Source organism: Chiloscyllium plagiosum, unplaced genomic scaffold (assembly GCF_037043375.1).
Source record: "Chiloscyllium plagiosum isolate Xiang-an unplaced genomic scaffold, Cpla_swu_hap1 HiC_scaffold_5, whole genome shotgun sequence".
NCBI classification, from domain to species: Eukaryota; Metazoa; Chordata; class Chondrichthyes; order Orectolobiformes; family Hemiscylliidae; genus Chiloscyllium; species Chiloscyllium plagiosum.
The window spans coordinates 115,393,866-115,420,775 of record NW_028270143.1 but is presented as its reverse complement, the minus strand read 5'-3'; the positions used below and the strand labels follow the sequence as shown (position 1 = coordinate 115,420,775).

General features: G+C 42.0%; 1 protein-coding gene across 6 annotated transcripts in view; it reads left to right on the top strand.

Annotated features, from left to right (window-relative positions):
* Positions 1 to 26,910, top strand: part of LOC122550120 (actin-related protein 3B) — a 182,743-nt gene that overhangs the window by 48,137 nt on the left and 107,696 nt on the right. For 5 of the 6 annotated variants that reach the window (XR_006311742.2, XM_043690732.2, XM_043690731.2 and 2 more), the window contains exons 2-4: positions 1,290 to 1,345; positions 7,431 to 7,555; positions 23,864 to 23,974. Coding sequence is in view for 5 of the 6 variants with exons in the window: in XM_043690732.2 (XP_043546667.1) it covers positions 1,290 to 1,345; positions 7,431 to 7,555; positions 23,864 to 23,974 (292 nt within the window). In the remaining variant the exon portion in view is untranslated. Of the gene's footprint in view, positions 1 to 1,289; positions 1,346 to 1,606; positions 1,652 to 7,430; positions 7,556 to 23,863; positions 23,975 to 26,910 lie in introns of all 6 variants that reach the window. The other variant, XM_087987572.1, reaches the window with a different exon arrangement.

Here is a 26,910-nt window from a genome sequence, read left to right as displayed (position 1 = left end):
ATTCCACAGGTTTAATATCCTTTAAGTGAAGAAGTGTTTCTTCATCTAAGTCCTATATGGTCTACCCCATATCCTGAAACAGTATCCCCTGGTCCTAGGCTCTCTGGATTTAGTCTGTCTGACCTTATGAGAATTTTATATGTTTCATTCAATCCCTTCTCATTCTTCTAAACTCTAGTGAATAAAGCACCAGCCAAACTGATCTCTCCTCATAGGACAGTCCTGCCATCCCTGGTAAAAGCCTAAGGAACCTCCGTTACATTCCCTTTATGGCAAGTATAACCTTTTGTAGGGGCTGCCTATTTTCATTGAAAATACAAGGACACTGAGAACTTTTGGACACCTATATATCCCGGTATATATAGTCATTTAAATAATATTCCTCCCTTTTCACGCTGACATGTATAGCTTCACATTTAGCCACATTGTACTGTATCTGTCATCTTTTTCCCACTCACTCAACTTGTCTAGATCTCTTTGAAACCTCCTAGCGTCCTCCTCAATGTTCAAACATGCCCAGTTTTATCACATCAGCAAATTTGGAAATGTTGAATTTGGTTCCCCAATCCAGAGTATACATATACATACTGAATAATTGGGGCCCAAAGATTTATCTGTGCAGTGTCCCACTAGTCAGTATCTTCCCTAGGAAAAAGATCCATTTACTCTGTCTACCAACTAATTCTCAATCCATGTCAATGTATTATCCCATTCTATGTGCTCTAACGTTGCCTGGTAACCTGTTACGGGAGATAGAGTCATAGAGCATAGAGATGTACAGCATGGAACCAGACCCTTCGGTCCAACCTGTCCATGCTGAACAGATATCCTAACCCAATCTAGTCCCACCTGCCAGCACCTGGCCCATATCTGATCAAACGCCTTCTAAAAATCCAACTGTGCCATTCCCACAAGCTCTGCCTTATCTATTCTACGACTTACATCCTCCAAAAACACCAGTAGATTTGATACGTATGATTTGCCTTTCATAAACCTATGCTGGCTTTGTCTAATCCCATTAATGTTTTCCAAATTTTCTGTTATCACGCCTTTTGTAAAAGACTCTAGCATTATCCCCACTACTGATGATAGGCTAAACGGCCTGTCATTTCCTGCATAGTTAATTTTTTACCTTTGTCTGCTTTTTGCATATGGTTTCAAAACATTTTCAAATGAGACTTTTTTGTAGGTTTTCTCAAAAAAAAATAAAGTGAAATGTTAACTATTTGTGACTTTAACTTTTTAAAAATAAATGGCTAAGTAGAATGTTTTTCCATTTCCCCCCTCAGATATACAAAGCTTGGCTATGCAGGTAACACTGAACCACAGTTCATCATTCCTTCATGTAAGTATAAGCATACTTTATAATTTCTCCAGTTTTACTATTTTAAGACCTGTATTGCATATTTTTTATTCTATTGAAAGGAAATGTTGTAAGACTAATTTAATACTGAGAGAGGGGAAATCCTAAATTTTATCTAAAACAACCTTTGTGATGTTTTGAGACTGTTATTTCAATAGAATGGCACATTATAGAATCTCTGGTGAACTGTTGCTACTAATCCTTTTCCTTTTTCATTCTATGGATGTGGACATCACTGGCTAGATCAGCATTTACTGCCCAATCCTAACTGCTCTTGAGAAAATAGTGGTGAGTTGCCTCCTTGAACCAATGCTGTTCTCGAGGTTTAGGTGTACACACTGTGCTGTTAGGAAGGGAGTTGCAGGACTTTGCTTATATATTCACAGGAGGAAGATATTGCTGGCTAGGCCTGCATTTATTGTCCATCCTTAATTCCTAATGGTTTGTTAAGAGTCAATCACATTGCTGTGGGTCTGGAGTCACATGTAGGCCAGACTATATTCATTGCCTGAGACTTGTGTGGTGTGAATATTACTTGCCATCTTTTAGCCGAAGCATGGATATTTTCCAGGATCAATTGCATTTGGACATGGATGGCTTCAGAGTTTGAGGAATCATGAACTTTGCATGATCCTCCTCAATTCTGACTTTATGATTGAGTGGAGATCATTGAAGTAGCTGAAAGTGATTGATCCTAGGATATGGGCACAGGGGAGTGTTGTTCCTGTGTTTGAACCAGGAAACCTGAGTTTGAATCTCATGTGCTCCAGGGATGTGTAATAACATCTTTGAACAGTGTCATTAAAAAAATCTACCCTGAGGCACTTCTGAAGTGATGAATAATTGGCGCATTGCACCATTAGAAGCTTCCCAAGTCATAGTACACTCAGTAAATGAGAAATATACAAAAAAAGGTGTTAGAACATAAGAACATAAGAACCAGGAGCAGGAGAAGGCCATCTCATCCTTTGAGCCTGCTCCGCTATTCAATAAGATCATGGCTGATCTTTTTGTGGCCTCAGCTCTACTTACCCACCCTCTCGCCATAACCCTTACTTCCTTTACTGTTCAAAAAATTATCTATCTTAGCTTTAAAAACATTCAATGAGGAAACCTTAGCTATTTCACTAGAAAGGCTGTACTTAACTGTTAGTAAGGCACCATAATAAGGTTAAACGTATCCAGGGGTACCAAGAAAATAAGGCTGGAAATTTACAGAGCAACTGGTCTTAATCTTACAAAATTCTTTAGATTATCAGTGCCAGAGGACTGGAGAATTGAAAATGTTATACCATTGCTTAAGAAAAGGTATACAGGCCACAGATTAATCTGGCTGTTGGGAAGGCTTATGGAAAGATAATTTGAAACAAAATTAAAGAATGCTAACATGGATTTGTTGAGGATATATTATGTTTAACTAGCTTGGTAGAGTGTTTTAACGAGGTGATAGAAGCTGGATGAGGAGACCATGGTTTATGTGATGTATGTAGATTTCCAAAAAATATTTGATAAAATGCCGCATAACAGGCTTCTCAGAAAAGCAAGTCCATGAGTAAAAGAAACAGTAGCCATATGAAAGTAGAACTTGATCAGTGACAGAAAACAGAAAGAAATACTGAATGGTTGGCTTTTGACTAGAGTAAGGTATACCAAGAGTTTCCCAGGCGTCAATGTTTGGATGTTTGTTCTTCCTGATGTGCATTAATGACCTAGATTTGAGTGATCTTAAAGTTTGTAGCCAATATAAAACATGGAAGAGCTGTGGGCTGAGAGGAGCATATTGGTAACTTTCAAAAAGACAAAATCAAGCATGTGTAAATGGAAGATGAAATTTAATTCAGAGAAGGGTGAATTAATGCATCTTTGTAAGACGAGTGAGGAGAGACAGGATAAAATAAAGGTTAGAGTTCTATAGGGGTTGCATGGCAGAGGGACCTTGGGGTTTCCCTTCAGCCCCATCCCCCTCCTATTTATCTGTCAACTCCCTTCCCTCCCACATTCCTGATGAAGGGCTTATGCCCGAAGCATCGATTCTCCTGCTCCTCGGATGCTGCCTGACCTGCTGTGCTTTTCCAGCTCCACACTTTTCAACTCTAATCTGCAGCATCTGCAGTCCTCACTTTCTCCTAGTACATTTACACAAATCATTTGAAGGCAGCAGGAAAGGTTGAAAAAGTGCCTATAGCATCACAGGCTTTATGAATAGGATACAAAAGCAAAGAAGCTGTGATAAAATTGTATAAAACACGAGTTTAGCTTCAACTGGAGTACTGCATCCAGTTCTAGGTACTGCATTTAAGGGAGGATTTGAAGGCATTAGGTAATTTGCAGAACTGATTCATGATACTGTTTCTGGAGATGAAAAACTTGAATTTCATGGATAGATTGGAGAAGATTATTCTTGGAGAAGATTAAGAAGAAATTTGATGTAGGTTCTCAAAATCATTAGGGGTCTTGAAAGAGTAAATGGAGAGAAACTATTCCCGTTGGCGTTTTTTGTAGTTCTAAGGAAGGGTCACTTGATCCAAAATGTATAATCTGCTTCCTCTCCACAGATGCTGTCAGACCTGCAGAGATTTTCCAGCAATATCTGTTGTTTTTGATTTACAGCATCCATGGTCCTTTCGTTTGTTATAAGAGAAGGAAGGTTTTGTTATAACTGTACACAGCACTAGTATGATGATGCTGCTCCTTCAAGAAGGCTATTCTGTCCTTGTTTTTTGAGAGGGGTCATACAGGCAGAGGTGCTGAAGTAGTATTTGAACTGGCTATTTTAATAATGGCTAACAGATGTTTCCTAAGTTAACAATCAGAAAAAGCTTTCAGATTTTTTTTAAAATAAAAAAAAACTTGTACATTGAAAGAAGATAGGCCAGTTCTCCCAGTTAAGGGATTCTTTCTAGTTTCGGGTTAGTTTTAGCTGGGGACCCAAGAAACAACTCCATACTGATTCTCTCTCTCTCTCTCTGACATCTCTCTCCTGTAAGAAACTGTATTTAAATTTACTTTTTTGCCAAGTGGTGCATTTATGGGATATTGCAACATCCTTAAAGGCTTAACCCTCTAAAGTTAGCATAGGTTCAAATGGAGATTGAACGCATGCTCCAAGATGACATAATCAACGTGAGTTGCAGAGACTGGAGCTCACCCATAGTAATGGTTCCAAAAGAAGATGGAACCCAATGGTTATGTGTGGACTATCTCAAAGTCAATGCAGTACAAAGTCTGATTCATATCCGATTCCACGTTTGGAAGACTGTGTTGAAAAGGTGGGACAAACAACTTATATTTCTCACTCAGAGAATACTGGCAGGTACCTTTGTCTGAAAGAGCAAAGTCAATTTTGGCTTTCGCATTGCCGAATGGACTGTATTGGTTTAAAGTCATGCCATTTGATACGAAATATGCACCAGCCATATTTCAAAAACTAACCAATAAGGTCACTTCTGGTTTACCAAATTGTGTGGTAAGTATTGATGACCTGGTGATTTTTAGTCACACGTGAGAGGAACATTTGCAACATTTATCAGAATTATTTGATCAACTTCGGGAAGCAGGCTTGATGATAAACCTAGCGAAAAGTGAATTTATGAAAGCCCAAGTCACCTTTCTGGGCCATGTTATTGGGCATGGAGAAATGGCCCCAGAGAATGCAAAAACAAAGGTAATTGATGAGTTTCCCATACCATCGACAAAAAGAGCAGTACTACGATTCTGGAATTGAATGGATTTTATTGGAAACTCATACCAAATTTTAGCAGTGTGGTTGCTCCACTCATTGTATTACTAAAGGAAGGCAAAACGTTTCAGTGGACAGGAGACTGTCAGAAGTCATTTGACAGCCTGAAAGCTGTGTTAACCACTGTCCCAGTATTAGCCAGACCTAATTAAGCAAAGCCATTCAAGATGGCTATCAATGTGAGTGATGTGGGTATTGGTGCTGTACTATTACAGGCAGATGATGAGAAGATAGAAAAACCTTTCAGATATTTCTCCAGGAAACTGAACATTCATCAGCAGGAATATTCAACAATAGAGAAAGAGACTTTGAGCTTGGTGTTGGCGTTACAACATTTCAATGTTTATGTTATGAGTAATGTATTTGAGAGAATCAAATACACTGATCATAACCCATTGAAGTTTGTGGAGAAATTTAAGGACAAAAATTCCAGACTGTTTAAATGGAGCATGTTATTACTGCCATTTAATTTGAAAATTGTGCATTTGGCAGGATGTGAAAACGTGATTGCCGATGTATTGTTGAAACTTGGATGAGAAATGGAGGCGTTCGGTGGCAGGAGTAAACGGACAGAAGTAGAATGTAGTAGTGCATGTTTGCATGTTTACAGTCAATGTAATGTATATGTGTTATTGTGTACAAACAATGAAAGATTAAGTAGTTTTAAAATGAAGCCATCTTTGGATATTGATGGCTCTTTTTTAAGGGGGGAGGTGTGATGATGCTGCTCTTTTAACAAGGTTATTCTGTCCTTGGATTTTTTTGAGAGGGGTCATAAAGGTAGAGGTGCTGAATTGTCTGAATTGGCTACTTTAATAATGGCTAACAGATGCTGCCTAAGTTAGTAATCAGAAAAGGCTTTCAGGCTTTTTTTTGAACACTTGTACAATGAAAGGGGAGTGGCCAGTTCTCCTAGTTCAGTTTTCTAGTTTTGGCTTTAGCTGGGGACCCAAAAACAGCTCCATGCTGATCCTCTCTTTCTCTGACATCTCTCTCCTGTAAGAACGTGTGTTTGAATTTATCATTTTTGCCAAAGGATGTGTTAATGTGATGTTGTCGGAAATTGTAACAGCTTTGTTAAGTTGCACTTTCATGTTGGTTGTGTTTTCAAGTAGTTATGTTATTTTAAATTCGGTTTTCTTTGGTTTTTATGTAAATAAATTATGTTTTGTTTAAAACCGAGTGGTTTGACCAGCTGTGTTGCTTCTGGGATATTCACCTTACATTGTTTGTATGCATAAATCATTGTGATAGATAATTTGATGCATATTTATATTGTTGCTGAGAAGTTTGTACGGTGGATTTTTTTTTCCCTTCTGGAAGAGTTTAGGACCAGAAAGCATAGTCTTATAATAAGTAGTCATTCTTTTAAGATAAGAATGAAGTAGAATTTCTTCTCTGAGGGTGTTAATCTGTGGAATTCTTACCACAGCGGGCTGTTGAGACCTGGTCATTGAGTATATTCAAGGCTGAGATTGACTAAGGTTTAATCAGTCAGGGAATTAGGTTATAGGGAAAAAGACTGAAAGTGAGGTTGAGGATTATCAAATCAGCCATGATTGTATTGAATGGTGGAGCAGATTTGATGGGTTGAATGGCCTACATGTGCTCCTATGTCTTATGACACAGATTTCAATGAAGCCAAAAGAACCAGAGATTTTCTGTTTCATGCAACAGTTTTTGTGATCTTCAATCTGCATTGTCTAAAAGAAGATGATTATAATGCAATGGAAAGTTTCAAAAAAAATAATCAGATTATTACTGAAGCAAAGCAGTTGATAGAGTTGTTGGGAAACAACAAAGGAAATGGACTAATTAGACAGCTCTTTTCAAGAAGCAGCAGGACACATTGCGCTCAATGCCCTCCTTTGTTTGGTTCACTGCTGATTTTGTGCAATTTGTAAAGGCTTTTATTGGAGCAATTTAAATGTATTGTCTTTATTTACCTCATGAAGGGCTGAGAAATATTCATTTTCAGTTCTCTTAAATAATTGTTTGTATGCATAAATCATTGTGATAGATAATTTGATGCACATTTATATTGTTGCTGAGAAGTTTGTGTAAATACAGTCACTTGGCTTTTATTATTTCCTGTTACTACTGGTTGAAAACCTTGCCCTTTTACAGAATCAATGTTTTTTCTCCTTAAACTGAATAAATAAGATATCAAGTAGTTATTGCTAGCTTCTATCATTCACGTACATTAGTTACCATGGTTACTTTGAGCTATAAGCTTTTTAAAGTTTGCCAAATTACAATAATGCTAATACATTGACTGTATTTCAGTGGGTGTAATTAATATTAATCTTGTGTTTTGTACCTCCCCAGGTATAGCCATCAAAGAATCAGCCAAGATAGGTGACAATGCACAGCGAAGATTGGTGAGGGGAGTGGATGACCTAGACTTTTACATAGGTGATGAAGCTGTAGATAAACCAACGTATACCACAAAGGTTATTTTAAAATTTTACTCTTTCTTGTTGTCAATATATAATTGCAGCTGGGCTATGAGGTTGATGTGGCCAGCAATTTTTCTTGATGGAAAAGGAAAAAAAGTACTGTACTATATGGGCAGCCACTTAACTCTTTCTCTTGCTTCACAAGGCTGATTACAGGCACTCATTTTAGAGATGTCAGATCATTTGTGCTGCTATACTGTGAAAAACTGTGGATCAGGTTATAAACCAATCCTACAAGGGTGTTGATAAGTGAACATAGATTAATGAAACAAAAATTACCTGTGTCTATGTTGGTATTTCTATGTAATAATTTGGACATATTGACACTCCTAAAGTTTCACCTTGCTGACATAGCTTTTCCTTGGGGCAAAGCTGATGAGTGACAGAAGGACTTTAATGTTTGTTGAAAATTTCTCTTTGAAGCATTGCATAGAATTTACAGCACACAATGTGCCTATATTGGTTTTTAGTCACCACACAACCTTGCATTCTATCAAACCATATCAGCATACTTTCTGTTCTCTTCACTCATCATGTTATCCAGCTTCTTGTTGATCAGTTTTCTGATCTTTGTCTTGGTACTCAATTTAGTTATGATTTCCACATTCTAAGGACTCTCTAGGTAAAGATATATATTGTTACCTTGACCTTAAAGTATAGGGCACAACTTCTTCCAAGCCACTCATGATCCTGATTTGTAAATATATTGCTGCTACCTCAAGATCACTGGATAGAAGTTCTGGAATGCCCTCCCTCATGGCATTGTGTGGACTGCAGTGGTTAAGGCAGCAGCTCATGACCTCCTTCAAGGGCAACTATAGATAGACATTAAATGTGATTGTCGGGGCTGAGCTCACGACTCTCTGTAACTGTCTCCGATCTTGAATGGTACAGTGCCATACCAGGTAGTGATACATCTAGACAGAATGCTCTCGATGGCGCACATATTAAAGTTAGCAAGGGTATTTGCCATCATTTCAAATTTTCTCAGCTGTCTGAGGAAGAAGAGACATTGTTGGTCCTTTGTAACCAGTGCGTCCACGTGAAGAATCCAAGAAAGCTTGTTGTGGATGACCACTCCCAGGAGCTTGACACTCTCCACTTGTTCCACCTCTGTGCTGTTAATGTGTAGGTATAAGGATAAAATATTGTCCCCAATCTTCACTGATTGTGGCCTGTGGGTCAGGAAACTGAGGACCCAGTTGCAGAGAGTGGGGCTTAGTCTGAGATCACTAAGTTTAGTAATCAGTCTCGAGGGGATAATAGTGTTGAAGGCTGAGCTGTAGTCAATGAGTAGGATTCTTACATAGATGTTCTTGGTGTTAAGATGTCCTAGGGAGGAGTGAACGGCAAGTGATATGGCAACTGATATGGATCTGTTGGTCCGATAGGCAAATTGGAGTGGGCCAAGAGTAGTGAGGAGGCTGGAGTTGATTAATGCCATGACCAGCCTTTCAAAGCACTTCATGACCACCAAAGTTAAGGCCACTGAGTGGGAGTCATTGAGACATGCTGCCTGAGCCTTCTTAGGCACAGGGTTGATGTTGGCCCTCTCGAAACAGGCAGAGACAGTAGCCTGCTGCAGGGAGAGGCTGAAGATGTCCGAGAAGATCTCTGCCAGTTGATCTATTGCATGCTCTGAGTGCATGGCCTGGTATTCTGTCTGGTCCCATCACTTTCCTTGAATTCACACAATGGAAAACTGATCCGACCTTTGATGAAGTGACTGTTGGGATAGGTTGTCAGGGCTTGTTGGAATAGGTGTTACCTCTCTGCCAAAATTCTGCTCAAAGCGAGCATAGAAGGCATTGAGATGATCTGGGAGGGATATGTCATCATCTGCTATCTTGCACTGTCTCTTTTAGAACCTGTGATGTCATTCAGTCCTTGCCATAGTTGCTGGGTGTCTGTCTGAGTCTCTCGTTTGGATCGGTATTGGTCCTTGGCTGTCTTAATGGCTCTACAAAGGTCATACTTGGATTCCATATATTTAATTGGGTCTCCTGACCTGAAGGCCTCATGCCTGGCTTTTAGCAGGTTCTGTATGTACTGATTCATCCAGGGTTTCCTGTTGGGGAACACCCCGATTGACTTCCTCGGTACGCAGTCCTCCACACACTTGCTGATAAAGTCTGTGACGGTGGTGGCACACTCGTCTAAGGTACCTGCAGACTGTTTGAACATGGTCCAATCAGCTGATTCCAGACAGCACCGGAATTGATCGTCTGCCTCCTCCGACCAGCACTGGACCTATATCTGCGAGGGGGTCTTCTGCTTGAGCTTTTGCCTGTAATTCAAGAGAAGAACATGGCATTGTGGTCAGAGTTCCCAAAATGAGGGCAGGGGATAGAACAGTGGGCAATTTTCACAATTGTGTAGCAGTGGTCTGAAATGTTTGGACCCCTGGTGGTGTTGGAAGTGATATACTATTAGAAGACAGGGCGTTGGAATAAGGGTTGAGAGTGTAGTGCTGAGAAAGCACAGCAGGTCAGGCAGCATCCAAGGAGCAGGAGAATCGATGTTTCAGGCATAAGCCCTTCATAAAGAATGAGGCTTGTGGGCCGGGGGTTGAGAGATAGAAGGGAGGACGGTGGGGTTGGGGGAAGATAGCTGAGAAAGAGGTAGGTGGATGAAGGTGATAGGTCAGAGGGGTGAGTCATGGACAGGTCAGGAGGGTGGTGCCAAGTTGGAGGCTTGGGATTGAGATAATGTGGGGGGTGGGGAATGAGGAAGCTGTTGAAATCCACATTGATCCCGTGTGGTTGCAGGGTTCCAAGGCGGAATATGAGGCGTTCATCCTCCAGGCGTTGGGTGGTAACGATTTGGTGGTGGAGGAGGCCCAGGATCTGCATGTTCTTAACATAGAACATAGAACATTACAGCGCAGTACAGGCCCTTCGGCCCTCGATTTTGCGCCGACCTGTCATACCAATCTGAAGCCCATCTAACCTACACTATTCCATGTACACCCATATGCCTGTCCAATGACGACTTAAATGCACTTAAAGTTGGCGAATTAAGTACTGTTGCAGGCAAAGTATTCCATACCCTTACTACTCTCTGAGTAAAGAAACTACCTCTGACATCTGTCCTAGATCTACCACCCCTCAATTTAACGCTATGCCCCTTCGTGCTTGCCATCACCATACTTGGAAAAAGGCTCTCCCTGTCCACCCTATCTAACCCTCTGATCATCTTATATGTCTCTATTAAGTCACCTCTCAACCTTCTTCTCTCCAATGAAAACAGCCTCAGGTCCCTCAGCCTTTCCTCGTAAGACCTTTCCTCCATACCAGGCAACATGCTAGTAAATCTCCTCTGCACCCTTTCCAAAGCTTCCACATCCTTCTTATAATGTGGTGACCAGAACTGTACACAATACTCCAACTGTGGCCGCACCAGAGTTTTGTACAGCTGTAGCATAACCTCATGGTTCCGGAACTCGATCTCTCTATTAATAAAAGTGAAAACACTGTATGACATCTTAACAATCCTGTCAACCTGGGTGGCAACTTTCAAGGATCTGTGTACCTGGACACCGAGATCTCTCTGCTCATCTACACTACCAAGAATCTTACCATTAGCCCGGTACTTTGCATTCCGGTTACTCCGACCAAAGTGAATCACCTCACACTTGTCCGCATTAAACTCCATTTGCCACCTCTCAGCCCAGCTGTGCAGCTTATCTATGTCGCTCTGTAACCTACAACATCCTTCATCACTATCCACAACTCCATCGACCTTAGTGTCGTCTGCAAATTTACTAACCCACCCTTCTATGTTCTCATCCAGGTTGTTTATAAAAATGATGAAAAGCAGTGGACCCAACACTGACCCTTGCAGTACACTCCTTGACGGAGTGAGAGGGGGAGTTGAAGTGTCGGATGCTGCCTAACCTGCTGTGCTTTCCCAGCAACACACTGTCAACTCTGACCTCCAGCATCTGCAGTCCTCACTTTCTTCTAGTTGGAATAAGGGGGGTATTTCAGGCTAGCAGCCCTTTACTAGTGAAGTGCCCCGGGGATCATTGCTGGGTCCACAAGTATTTCCATCGTATGTTAATGACTTAGATGAGGAACGAATGCCCTAAGTACGTGAGAAAGCAAGTGTTGAGGATGACACGAAGTCCATGGGAGGATATAGACAGGTTCAATGAGTGAGCAAAAGGTTGGAAGATTAGATTATAACAGAATTAGGCCATTCAGCTCATTGAGTCTATTGCATTATTTGATGATGGCTAATGTGTTTCTCAACCTCATTCTTCTGCTCCCAGTAACCTTTGATGTCCTTACTGATTGAAAACATGTCATAAATACTTAATGACTCAGCCTTCAGAGCCTTCTGCAGCAATGAGTCCCAAAGAGAGAGTTGATAGTCTAGTAGTGTTATCACTGTACTGTTGGTCCAGGAACCTGGTTAGTGTTCTGGAGTTCTGGGCTCAGATCTTGCCATGGCACGTGGTGGAATTTGAATTCAATAAAAATCTGGAATTAAGAGTCTAATGGTGGCTATAAATCCATTGTCGGCAGAGCCCAGCTGATTCACTGCTGATCCTTTAGGGAGAGAGAGGCTGTCATCCTTACCTGGTCTGGTCACTTACATGTGGCTGCAGACACACAGCAATATGGCTCACGTTTGATTGCCCTCTTGGCAATAACATGTCCTTCGAATCCTTCCAATTCCTTCATACCAAAGGGATAGCCATGGGCATTCACACGAGCACCAGCTGTGCCTGCCTCTTCATAGGATACATAAAATAGTCCATCTTCCGGAGTTACACCAGCACCATCTCCCACCTCTTGCTCCTGAGATGACTGTATCAGCACCACCTCATGTTCCCACGAGGAGGTTGAACAGTTCATCAAATTTACTGACATCTTCCACTCTGACTTAAGTTCACCTGGACCATCTCGGACACCTCCCTCCCCTTCCTGGACCCCTCCATCTCCATCTCCGGCAACCTACTTAACACGGACATCAATTTCAAACTCACTGACTCCCACAGCTACTTGGACTACACCACCTCCCATCCCACCTCCTGTAAGGATGTGATCCCTTACTCCCAATTCCTCTGCCTCTGCCATATCTGCTCCCAGGGGAGCAATTCCACTCCAGGACATCCCAGATGGCTTCCTATTTAAAGGACCACAATTCCCCCTCCCATGTAATCAACAATGCCTTTCAGCGCATCTCCTCTACTCCCTTGTCCACCCCTCCAACTGCAACAAGTATAGAACCCCACTGGTCCTCACCTTCCACCCGACTAATATCCAGATACAGCGCATTATTCTCCACCATTTCTGCCACCTACAATCAGACCCCACCACCAGAGACATATTTACCTCCCCACCATATTTGCCTCCCGTGATTCCCTCACTAGGTCCACGCCCCCCCCCCCCCCCCTCCCCACCAACCAACCCCCCACACTTGGCACCTTCCCTTGCTGCTGCAAGAGGCGTAAAACCTGCACCCATGCCTCCCCCCTCACCTCTGCTCAAGGCCCCAAAGGATCTTTTCACATTAGGCAGAAATTTCCCTGTACATCCACCTACCTCATCTACTGTTTCCATTGCTCTTGATGTGGTCGCCTCTACATTGGGCAGAGATGATGCCAACTCATGGAGCATTTCAGGGAACATCTCTGGGACACACGCACCATACAATCCCACTACTTCAACTCTCACTTCCACTCCATCAAGGATATGCAAGTCCTGGGCCTCCTCCGCTACCGAACTACTGGGAGAATAACGCCTTATCTTCTGCCTTGGGACCCTTAAAGTACATAGCATAAACATTGACTTCACTAGTTTCCGAATCTCTCCTCCCCACCCCATCTCAGATCCAACCCTCCAACTTGGCACCGCCGTCTTGACCTGTCCTAGCTGCCTGTCCTCCTTCCCGCCTATCTGTTTCAGACTCCCCATCGACTTGTAACAATCACACCCTCACCTGCATTTACCTATCGCTTTCCCAGCTACCTTCCTCCCAGCTCCATCCCCACACTCCTATTTATCTCTCAGCACCCTTCCCCCTCCCATTCCTGATGAAGGGCTTATGCCGGAAATGTCAACTGTCCTGCTCCTCAGATGCCTCCTGACCTGCTGTGTTTTTCCAGTGCCACAATTTGCGACTCTGACTCTCCAGCATCTGCAGTCAACACTTTATCCTGCCCTCTGGGCAATTAAGACACTGCCCTAACGAAGGCCTGTAGTGATTTCTTGGTGCTGAGATAACTGACTTCCAAAAACCTCAATAATACTCTTATGTGCTTGGTATGATTGCAACCAACAGAGGGTTTTCACCCCTGGTTTCATTGATTACAGTTTTGGTCGGGCATCTTGATGCCACATTCAATCAGATACAGCCTATGTTCGGACAAAGTCAGGAATGATGCCAGAAGCTTAGTGATCCTGGCAGAACCTCCAGACTGCAGACTAAATGATCCTGGCAGAAAACCTATGGTGTAAGGGGTAACATATTGACATGGATAGAAGATTGGCTTGCTAACAGGAAGCAGAATAGGAATAAATGCTTCTTTTTCAGGCTGGCAGAATGTCATAGATGGTATACAACAAGAGTGAGTTCTGGGGCCTCAATTCTTTAAAATGTATATAAATGACTTGGAAGAAGGGATTGTATGTATGGTGGCTAAATTACCTGATGATACAAAGGTAAGTAGGAAAACAAGTTGTATAGCCTACAAAGGATACATTAAGGGAATGGGCTATGGTCTAGCAAATGGAGTATAACGTAGAAGAGTGTGAAATTGTCCATCATGACAGAAAGCATAAAAAAGAAATGCATTATTTAAATGACGAGAGGTTGCAGAGCACTGACATGCAGAGTCACCTGGATATCCTGGTGTATGAATTACAAAAGGTTGGAATGCAGATACAGCAAGAAATCAGGACAGCTAATAGAATGTTACAGTTTATTGCAAGGGACATTGAATATAAAAGTAAGGAGTGTATGTTCAATTATAAATGGTGAGACCACATCAGGAATATTGTGTATAGTACTGGTCAATGTACTTATGCAAGTCTTAGCAGGACTTATACACTTAATGGTAAGGTCCTAGGGAGTGTTGCTGAACAAAGAGACCTTGGAGTGCAGGTTCATAGCTCCTTGAAAGTGGAGAGGCAGGTAGTTAGGATAGTGAAGACGGCGTTTGGTATGCTTTCCTTTATTGGTCAGAGTATTGAGTACAGTAGTTGGGAGGTCATGTTGCGGCTGTACAGGACATTGGTTAGGCCACTGTTGGAATATTGCGTGCAGTTCTGGTCTCTTTCGTATGGGAAAGATGTTGTGAAACTTGAAAGGGATCAGAAAAAATTTACAAGGATGTTGCCAGGGTTGGAGGATTTGAGCTATAGGGAGAGGCTAAACAGACTGGGGCTGTTTTCCCTGGAGCGTCGGAGGCTGAGGGGTGACCTGATAGTGATTTACAAAATGATGAGGGGCATGGATAGGGTAAAATAGGCAAAGTTTTTTCCCTGGGGTTGGGGAGTCCAGAACTAGAGGGCATAGGTTTAAGGTGAGAGGGGAAAGATAGAAAACAAACCTAAGGGGCAACTTTTTCACACAGAGGGTGGTATGTGTATGGAATGAGCTGCCAGAGGATGTGGTGGAGGCTGTACAATTGCAATATTTAAGAGGCATTTGGATGGGTATATGAATAGGAAGGGTTTGGAGGGATATGGGCTGGGTGCTGGCAGGTGGGACTAGATTGGGTTGGGATATCTGGTCGACATGGACGGGTTGGATCGAAGGGTCTGTTTCCATGCTCTATGACTCTATGACTCTAAGGATGTTAATGCATTGGAATCAATTCAGAGAAGATTTACAAAGTGAATGCCTGGAATATGTGGACTGCCTTATGAGGTGAGGCTAGACTAGGCCTGTATCCTCTGGAGTTTAGAAGTATCAGAAATGACTTAATTGGAACACACAAGTTCCTGAGGGAACTTGACTGATTGGATGTTGAAGCATGTTTCTTCTTGTGGGACAATGTAGAAATATGAATCTTAGTTTGAAAATAAGGGGTTGAACATTTAAAACAGGGATGAGGAGAAAACCTGTCCGAGGGTTGAGTGTCTTTGGAATACGTTTCCCTAAAAGGTAATGGATTCAGAACCTTTAAACATTCTTAACAGCGAGGTAGCTAGGTCATTGATGGAAGATTATTGGGGATATACATGAATATAGAGTTGAAAATCAGATCAGGTATAATCTTATTGAATGGTAGAACAGGCTTAAAGGGCGAAGTGGCCTACTCTTGTTTCTTGACTGTATATTATGTGTTCGTAGAACCCTATCTGGGTGACATTGAGAAAATTATTGCTGGGTGATAGTTTTGCCTTACTTGTTAAGGGTGAAGACTTGATATCAATTGCAGTCACTCTTGATTCACCTCTGGAATTCAGCTGTTTCATCCAAGTAATAAGAGCAGAAGTTGATTGGCACTAACTGAACCAAAATTGGAATGAATAAAGTTGGCTGAAGGCTGTCATCTATGGTGCTCGGGAACTCTAGAGTAGCTGAGATGAATCATCCATTCAGCACTCCTAGGTAAAAATCGTTACAAATGCTTTAACATTTACTTTTGCACTGATGTGTTGGGCTCCCCCATCTTTGTGTTTGAGATTATTTGTGGAGCCTTCTCAACTAGTGATTTATTTAATTATTCACCATATTTCACAATTGGATGTAGCAGAACTACAGAGCTTAGATTTGATTTGTTGGTTATGGAATCTCTTAGCTCTGTTATTTGTAGCTTATGCTGTTTGGCATACAAATAGTTCCGACATGGACTCTGAACCACATTCAGACCAATACAATTTGGACCTGAACAGGACAATTAGTACAGACTACAAATTCAAAACCTTCAGCAACGGTTCTCCTTTCGGATCCTCCACTCCACACTCGCAGCCACCCGCTGCCACCTTACCTCTCTACAGTCAGCCCTGCCTCAACTGAGGGCTACACTCTTCCAGAACTGCAAAAGACCCCTCCTGTATTATATCCTCAGAAGGATTCATACACTTAACAAACAGTTTTTCTACACCATTTCAAACATCAAAAACTGTAAGTACAAAAACTTTCATATACCCACCTCAATAGTCGGCATTCCTCGAACATTCCAGAAGCTTCCCCGGCATCTGGAACTGCTCGGCCGCCATCAGTCAGGAGACCGTGCCAGCCATCATCACCGCGACAAGCAATGATGTCACCTCTGTCCCCGCCGCCTGACAGCCCACAGCCACGGCTGATCATGCTGCCTCCGTGACCACTGGCCAGACTACAGCAGCCACAAACATCAGCCAGACAACCGCCACCGTGACCGCTATAAGATCCGCTGCCGCTGAGATCAATGCAAGGCCTAACTGGAACTCTACGCCTCCTCTGTTGCTGCCGCCGCAGCCACTTCCGCCCCCTCTGACATCACCCACACCACACGTTCCCTTTGTGGTCACTATCGCAGCCACTTCTACCCCCAACTACATCACTTATACCATGTATTTCGCCACTTCTGACCCCTACATCATCACTGATGCCACGCGTTCCATCCCCGCAGCTGCTGTTGTTGCAACCACTTCCGCCCCGACCGACGCCACTCACCTGAACACTGCCAATATGCCCCCGCAGATCCCACTGTCACCACCTCTGCCCCCCAGAGCCTGGGATGAGCATCAATTCCGTTAATGAGGTGCCCACCAGTCCCTCCACTACCATGCCCACTCCAGTTACAGTCTCTGTCCCCACTCTCAGCTCCAGCACTATACCAGGTCCTAGCTCCCAGCCCTGCCAAGTTTTCATCATCCTCCCAGACCTCCCCCTCACTGAGTACAAATGATCAATCCTCAGCAAAGGCCTTACCTTCATCCCCCTCTGTTCACAGATCAACAAATTCAAATGCGTTGTGTTGTCAGACTCTTCTTCCACTGCCTCTGCTTCTGAGATTACTTTTTCAATCAAGACTCCTGCTCACCTTCCGAGGACCCCTTCACGCGGCTACAACACTCCCCATCCACCTGGACACCCCAGGTCTGTTACCCACCTTCGAACTCTTTATTTCCAACTGTTGCTGAGACATTGACCGCCTCAACCTGTCCACCACCCTCACCTACTCCAACCTCTCACCCTCACAACATGCAGCCCTCCACTCTCTTTGCTCCAACCTCAATCTCACCATCAAATTAGCAGACAAGGGGGATACAGTGGTAGTTTGGTGCACTGGCGTCTACACCATTGAAACCAGGTGCCAACTTGAAGATACCTCCTCCTCTTGCTCCCTCAACCACGACCTCATCTCCCATCACCAAACCATTATCTTCCAGACCTTACACAACCTCATCACCTCAGGGGATCTCCCACCCACAAATTCCAACCTTATAGTTTGGGAACCCTGCACCATCCGGTTCTTCCTCCTATCCAAGATCCACAAGCCTGACTACCTCGGCCGTCTTATCGTCTCAGCCTGCTCCTGCCCCACCGAATTCATCACCACATACCTTGGTACTGTCCTATCTCCCCAGTCCAGGAACTCCCCAAATAGATTCGAGACACCACCCATGCCCTCCACCTCTACCAAGACTTCCGTTTCCCTAGCCCACAATGCCTCAGCTTCACCATGGACATGCAGTCCCTATAAACCTCCATCTGCCATGACCAGGGCCTCTAAGCCCTCCTTTTCTCCTCTCCCGATGTCCTACCAGTACCTTCCACTGACACTCTTATTCGTTTGGCTAAACTGGTCCACATCCTCAACAATTTCTCCTTCGAATCCTCCCACTTCCTTCAGACGAAAGGGGTAGCCATGGGCACCTGCCTGGGCCCCAGCTTTGCCTGTTTCTTTGACGGCTACGTGGAACAGTCTATCTTCTGTAGTTACACCGGCACCACTCCCCACCTTTTCCTCCGCTGCATTGATGACTGCATTGATGCCACCTCGTGTTCCCATAATGAGGTTGAACAGTTCATCAACTTCAACACATTCCACCCCGACCTTAAATTCACCTGGACTATATCTGACATCTCTCTCCCGTTCCTGGACCTCTCCATCTCCATCAACAGTGACCGATTCAACACTGACACTTTCTACAATCCCACCGACTCCCACAGCTACCTGGATTACACTTCCTCCCACCCTGCTTCCTGCAAAAATGCTATCCCTTATTCCCAATTCCTCCACCTCTGCCGCATCTGCCCCCAGGAGGATCAGTTCCACCACAGATCATACCAGATGACCTCCTTCTTTAAAGATCGTAATTTCCCCTCCCATGTAGTTGATGATGCACTCCAGTGCATCTCATCCACTTCCCTCACCTCTGACCTTGAAGCCCACCCCTCCAACCGCAACAAGGACAGAACCCCCCGCTCCTCACCTTCCACCCCACCAACCTCTGTATACATCACATCATCCTCCACTATTTCCGCCACCTACAAACGGACCCCACCACCAGAGATATATTTCCCTCCCCACCCCTATCCGCTTTCAGTATAAGACTGTTCCCTCCGCCACTACCTCATCAGGTCTACACTCCCCACCAACCTACCTTCCCCTGCCACTGCAGGAATTGCAAAACCTGCATCCATACCTCCCCCCTCACCTCCGTCCAAGGGCCCCAAAGAAGCCTTCCACATCCATCAAAGTTTCACCTGCACTTCCACGCATGTCATTTACTGTATCCGTTGCTCTTGATGCAGTCTGCTCTACATTGGGAAGACAGGATATCTATTTGCACAGCCCTTCAGAGAATATGTCCAGGACACCCGCACCAACTAATCCCACCGCCCTGTGGCCGAGCACTTCAACTCCTCTTCCCATTCTGCCAACGGCCTCCTCCATTGCCGTTCCCTAACCACCTGTTGCCTGGAGGAAGATCACCTCATCTTCCACCTTGGGACCCTCCAACCGCATGGCATCTATGTGAATTTCACCAGTTTCCTCATTTCCCCTTCTTCCACCTTACCCCCGTTCCAAACTTCTAGCTCAGTAACATCCTCATAACCTGTCCCATCTGTCCATCTTCCTTCCCACCTATCTGCACCACCCTTCCCTCTGACCTATTACCTTTACCCCCACTGGCAACCACCTATAGCACTCTCAGCTACCTTCCCCCGGCCCCACCTCTCTCCCATTTATCTCTCCACCCCAGAGGCTCGCAGCCTCATTCCTGATTAAGGGATTTTGCCCAAAATGTTGATTTTTCTGCTCTTCGAATGCTGCCTGACTGCTGTGCTTTTCCAGCATCACACTTTTGACTCTAATCTCCAGCATCAGCAGTACTCACTTTCACCTATACAAATGGTCCTGTTTTGTAGCTTCACCAGTTTGACACCTCATTTTTAGCTTTGTGTGGTGCTATTCCTGGCATGCCTTTTTGCATGTATGCTTGGGACATAAGTCAGGCTATGATGTTCTGGAATGTATTGGAGTACAGTTCCACTGATGCTAATGGCCTGCAAAACTGTTACAACACATCAGTGAACCCATCTGCTAATTAAACCAAATACCCAGAAAGGCTCACCTCACCTCATAATCTGTTAAAGTATGAGTGACAGAGAACTCCCAAATTCCACGATTTGAAGAAAAATAATATCAATTTATTCCTTAACTCTTAAACTGAACATTAAATAACAACTATTTACAAATCTAAGCTCCCTTTCTCTTAAGAACATATGAATTAGAAACAGGAGTAAGCTATCTATAACTGCTTATTATCTGCCTTCAACTCTATAATAACATACTATTCCAATAACATATTAACATTACATAAACTTAATTTCAAAACCAGACAACAGCTGTCATTATCAGTGTCTGTCTTCCTCTGGAAGAAGATTTTTCTGGGTCGTCTTCTGTCTTTTATTGCAATGTTATTTCATATGAACAAGGTACCTTTGGTAGAGAGTGGTTAGAATGGCAGTCTCCCTTGATGGCAGTTTACTCTCAATGGCAGCTTACTTTCTGTCTAACTTTTAAAATGCTTGCTTCTTTATACCACCAGCATCGGATAGTCTCATTTGTTCGATTTTGGCAAAACCATAAATATAAACTTTATTGGCTTTTAGTATCCTGGGGCCTAATTTAAGCTGATTGATTAAATTTGAATTGTTGTGAAAACAGCAATCCACTCAGATATCCATTTCACAGACAAATGTTACATATTTTCAATTTTCCAGTACACTCTATGACTGCCATCTAATCATATGATAGGTGTGTATAAGTTCTCAGTGCAAAATAGCATTCACTCTCTCTTAAAAGTACAGTACACACCTTCAACTTCATAGAAGCCGAATTTTGGAAATAACTCCCAATTTGTATAATGATTGTGCCATTCAACATGGTGGAGGATATCCTCAATATGAAGTCAGGACTTTGTTCCCACAGGACTGTGTAATTGTCACTTGCACTGATGCAGATGCATCTGCAGCAAGCAGATTGGTGAGGATGAGGTCAAGTATGTTCTTCCTTATTGGTTCACTTGCTACTTGCCGCAGATCCGTATTGAGCAATTGTGTTCTTTAGGTCTCGACCAACTTGGTCAGTAGTGGTGGCCACTTTTGGTGGTGATATTGAAATCCCCCACCAAAATACATTCTGTATTCTTGCCAGCTTCTGTGTTTCCTCCAGGTGGTGTTCAACAGAGTATTTATTTATTAGCTGAGGGGGAGCTGGTATGTGGACATCGGCAGAATGTTTCCTTGATCATGTTTGAACTGATACCATGTGACTTCATGGGATCTGGAGTCAATATTGAGGACTTGCAAGGCAACTCCCTTCCAATTGTATATCACAGTGTCACCAGCATTTCTGGTTTCTGTCCTGCCAATGGGACATCACATATCCAGGAATGATGATGGTATTGTCATCAAGTGCAATGTATAATTCTGTGAGTATGATGATGTCAGGCTGATAGTTAACTAGCCTGTGGGACCACTCTTCCAATTTTGGCACTTGGCACTTGTTGGTAATGAGGACTTTGCAGGGTCAACAAGACTGAGTTTTCCAATGTTATTTCCAGTGTCTTACTTGGCACTAGGTGGTGCGCCTGGTCTCATTCATTTTTTGAGATATTTTCCAGTGGTTGAGAAACCTGAATGGCTTGTTAGGCTATTTCAAAGGGGAGGTGAGGGTCAACCTTATTGAATAAAAACCAAGAAGAACTGTGGATGCAGTAAATCAGAAACAAAAGCAGAAATTCTTGAAAAACTCAGCAGGTCTGGCAGAGTCACGCGACCCAACATGTTAACTCTGATTTCTCTCCACAAGTGCTGCCAGACATGCTGAGGCTTTTCAACAATTTCTGTTTTTGTTGTCAATCTTATTGATATGGGTCTGGAGTCACATGAAGGCCACACCAGGTAAGGATGACAGATTTCCTTTGTAGTAGGACATGTTGTTGTGGTTCTGTTCGCCGAGCTGGAAGTTTTTGTTGCAAACGTTTCGTCCCCTGGCTAGGCGACATCATCAGTGCTTGGGAGCCTCCTGCGAAGCGCTTCTTTGATGTTTCCTCCGGTGTTTATAGTGGTCTGTCCCTGCCGCTTCCGGTTGTCAGTTTCAGCTGTCCACTGTAGTGGTTGGTATATTGGGTCCAGGTCGATGTGTTTGTTGATGGAGTTTGTGGAAGAATGCCATGCCTCTAGGAATTCCCTGGCTGTTCTCTGTCTGGCTTGCCCTATGATAGTAGTGTTGTCCCAGTCGAATTCATGTTGCTTGTTGTCTGTGTGTGTGGCTACTAAGGATAGCTGGTCGTGTCGTTTCGTGGCTAGTTGATGTTCATGTATGCGGATTGTTAGCTGTCTTCCTGTTTGTCCTATATAGTGTTTTGTGCAGTCCTTGCATGGTATTTTGTATACTACATTAGTTTTGCTCATGTTGGGTATCGGGTCCTTCGTGTGTTTTTTTTTGTATTCATGCCTTACCTGAGCAATTTTTCAAATTATTGGTTGAAGTCAGTGTTGTCGCTCTCCAGGAATAGCTTACCAGAGGTGCTACAGGAGAGGAAGTGAGATCTGGGTGTCCTTGTGTATAAATTAATAAGGTCTTGCATGTAATTAGGAAAGCAAGTGAGAATGCATTTAGTACAAGGGCATTTGATTAAAAAAGGTTACTGGACTAATATGTAAATTGAGTGTTGGACAGGCTCATCTTATACCTAATGATGTTTAGAATAAGGGGTGACGTGATTGCAACATATAAAACTCTGACGGATGTTGACACCATGTATGTGGAAATCCTTGTCTAGAATCTGGAATTAGGGATCACCCTTTATAAACTAAAGGGTCATCCATTTAAGACAGATAGGTGAGAACGTTCTTTTTCCTCAGAGGGTTGCAAGTGTCTGGAATTTTCCTCCTGAAAAGCTGGTGGAAAAGGAGCTCTTGAATGTTTTAAGCTGGAGTTAGGTTCTTGATAAGTAATGGCATGAAAGATTATTGGGGGTGGGATGGTTGTGGAGTAATCAGATCATCCATACTCTTATTGAATGATGGAGCAGGTTCAATGAGCTGAGTGGCCTACTCTTGTTCTGAATTTGTATGTATGCTTGTATTCATCTTACCAAAATATCCTATCCTTCTCTATTCTGCATGTTTACTAAAATTGCCTTTTGTGTTTGAATTCTTCCTCTGTTCTAACTATATTGCCAGTATTAATTACCTGTTCTTCCACCATACCACAATTTGTTGCTGATAGAGTATGTTCTCTATTTCTATCTTTTACATTCTTAAAGTAATGCAATTCCCTCAATTTGCATGTCCACTCTCCAGCTCCATTTAAATTTTAAATCCAATGATGTGCAGAGTTCTTTACACCCTTGAGGGAACAATTAGTCGCAGTTTCCTTTAAATACCTAGGCTTCCACCTATTGTCCTCTGCATTAATGCTGATTAATATAGCTTAGCAGAAGAATTTATCTGAATTAACTGGGTGAATATCCTATGCCTTGCATTGTCTCTGATTTCATTTGTGGTGTCTATTCCCTTTGTTAGTAGAGTTCAGAATTCCTGAATAAAAAGAGTATTTTGATGGTTCTAAAAGATGTGAATTTCCTTTTTAAGTACTAGGTGCTTGCAGTTAAAAGGTGTAAGTGCTGGAATACGTTCAGCTCATCAGATGATATGACCTTTGGAATCTTCCCTTCCCTATTTCATTCTATGCATCAATGGATTTTTTTTATTTATGTTCTCAGTAAGCCATAAGATTTACAAATGATATGGGAAATGCTGCTGAAGAACTAGGTATATATATAAAAGGTGACACATCTATAGCTGACATTGGAGTTTTGTTTCTATTTCTAGTGGCCTATTCGGCATGGTATAGTTGAAGACTGGGATCTAATGGAGAGATTTATGGAACATGTGATATTCAAGTATCTCCGAGCAGAACCTGAAGATCATCACTTTTTAATGGTTGTAACATTGTATTACTTGGCATTCATAATGATTCTGTTTATTTGAAGTTGCCTGTGCTCATGTATATTCTACATAATTTTTATCAAAACAGTATTCCAGCTAGTACTTGCACTTCACATACTATTATCTGATCACATCTATGTTGGTGCAATCTGAATTAGGAATGAGCAATAAATGCTGGCCTGGCCACTGATGCCCCCATCCTGTGAATTAATTAAAAAGAAATAAATTGCAGTAGACCAGAAGCATACAAAATATTTCTAATATCTTAGTAATTTTACATCGGCACACATGTTTTGTATTTGCCCCATTCTATGTAGATTTTATTTATAATACAAAATCTATAGCCCAACATTTATAAGCCACTTATGTAAATTTATCACATTGTGATCACAATTCTAACCAGTGGTGGAAATGTAGTACCTCAAATTTATATGATCTCGCCCCCTGGCGTGTGCTGTAAACTATCCTTATAGAAAGGTCAGAATAAATGAATATCGCTCAGCATCTTGAGTCTGTCCTACCATTCTATATCCCCACCCTATTTACTTGATTAATGGCCATATCTACTAAACCCTGTTCATCAGCTCTCGCCACAGATTGGACCAACCCCTGACAAAGACATGAAGGGGCTGAATTTGTAATAGCCTTTTGTGATTGGTCTGCTGACAGGTATTACTGGACTCAGCACATGAAGAAAAGGTACTTAGAACTGTATGCAAGGAAGAATTGGCTTAAAGAAAGGGATGGAAAAAATTGACTAAAAATGTCACCAGACCAGTGTTCCAAAATCCTCTGTGTGTGCTTTCTTATGAGGTTTGCCAAACTTTGAGTAAATTTTGAAGAGCATAAAATAAGCATTATAATTAACCTTGATTCCTGGAAGTGCTGGTAATAATTTATTTAATTTCAGTTTCCAGAGAATGCTTTTATTTGAGTTTGAGATAGTTTGCAGCTAAAGTTTATACAGAATGCAGTTTTCCCATTAAGTATTATAATTGGTGTGAAATGTCTTGACAGTTTTGAAAATTGGTTTGGCTCAAATGCATAGCGGACAATAATGATGTGAACCGGTAATTATTTTTACTTGGTAATTTTTGTGTTCCTAGTAATTAGGGAATTGACTATTGTGTGGGTTAGAGAATGTGACAGGGTGAGAGGTCAGAGAATTGGTTTGTATGTATAGCATGAGAGAGGTAAGGAATTAAATAAAAACAAAACGATAATTGAAAATATTACAACCAATGGAAACATATAAATGTACAAGGTAGTAATTATGTGACTTGGCAGTAAAAGATGTATATGCTAATATTTGACAGTGAAATATATATTACCATTGGTGATAATAATTTGGTTGTTGTGTTTCTGCTTGTATGATATATATCTCTCTTTCAGATTTAACAATGGACTGATATTGTTGCTGAGAAGTTGTACTTTAGCAGGAATGAGGATTTGCAAAGTCAGTTTCTCTATTTACATGCTAGAATGTAGAATAGAAATTTGTGCCTGGAAAGACCTTATAGATGTTTTTGCTTTCAGAAAGAAAAGAATGTATACATAACTGGTACACTTTGTATTTCAAACAGAATTATGATGAATCTATTTGTAACCTTTTGCTAGATATTACCAGTATAATTGCAAGAACCTATAGTTCTTGTGATTGAAATTGACATAGTGATTTTATTCCATATCAGACATTCAAAATATTTGTATGACCAGAAAGTCATTCACTTGAAATATGTTTCAGGGAAATCCTCTTTATTCCCTGTGCCAAATTGGCCTACTTGTCTAGCTGCCAGCAACTTGCACTTAACCCTTTAAATTATGAGAGCTCTTATCACCACACAGATCAGATATAAAGTTCAAGAATGTTGCATGCTTTTCATTTAACTCCAGTGTTGATAATTTTTAAACAATAAGAGCAATACAAAAGGAAACCGATACTATCTTGTCTGTAACTTTGAAACTTACCTGATAGTACAGTTAGTTGTCGGTTAGGAAATAGAGAAAAGCAAAGCCTGCAGATGCTGGAAATCTAAAATGAAGCTGCTTGACTTGCAAAGCAGATTAGTAAATATCTTCAAAGAAATCATTGGTTATGAAAGAAGAGTTGTACCTGAAATGTTGCGCTGAACTTTGTATTTCCAAATCTGTTTTATATTTTCAGCATTTTCTGCTTTAGTCCCAGTGAAGGCTTTTTAAAAAAAATTATGTAGTCAAATGAAAAAGCCCAGGTCCATTCAGAAGTTAAGGTGGTAATGCCAGATAAATTTGGAGTGAGTGATTTAATTTGCATATAACATTTCTTGCTTTCTACTTTCTACCAAATCTTGCCTCTTATTCACCTCTAGTTTTCATTGTTCTACTATTGGTGGCAATGCCATCAGCAGCCTTGGCCCTAAAGCCTGGAATTTCCTCTGTAAACTCTGTACCTTTATTAAATACCTTCTTAAAATTCCATGTATACCACATCAATCACACTACCATCATAAATCTCCTTTGTTAATGTAACAAAACAAAAACAATCAAATTATTAAAATTATATTTTGCCTTAAAGCCATGTGACTTTCCTCAATTAATGCAAACTTATCCAAGTTGTTGCTATTATTGTACCAGATTATTTCTCCAAAAGCTTTCCCTGACTGAGGTTAAACTCATTGGCCAGCTGGGCATGTTCTTTACCTGCTTTTAAGGCTGCAGTTTTCCAGTCCTCTGTAATTATGCCTTTAATATCCTTAGATGCATCTGAAACTATTCAGGTAGCTTATCAGTGTTGAGTACAGATCTTTTTTTTTTAATCAACCCAGTGCATCAACTACCTCCCTTGTGACTACAACCTTGGTAGCATCTTCTGGTCATTTGGCCAACACTATAGTTTCTTTTGATGAACAAGAATGTTAAATATTGATAACACTCGGTGAAGCTCCTTTAGA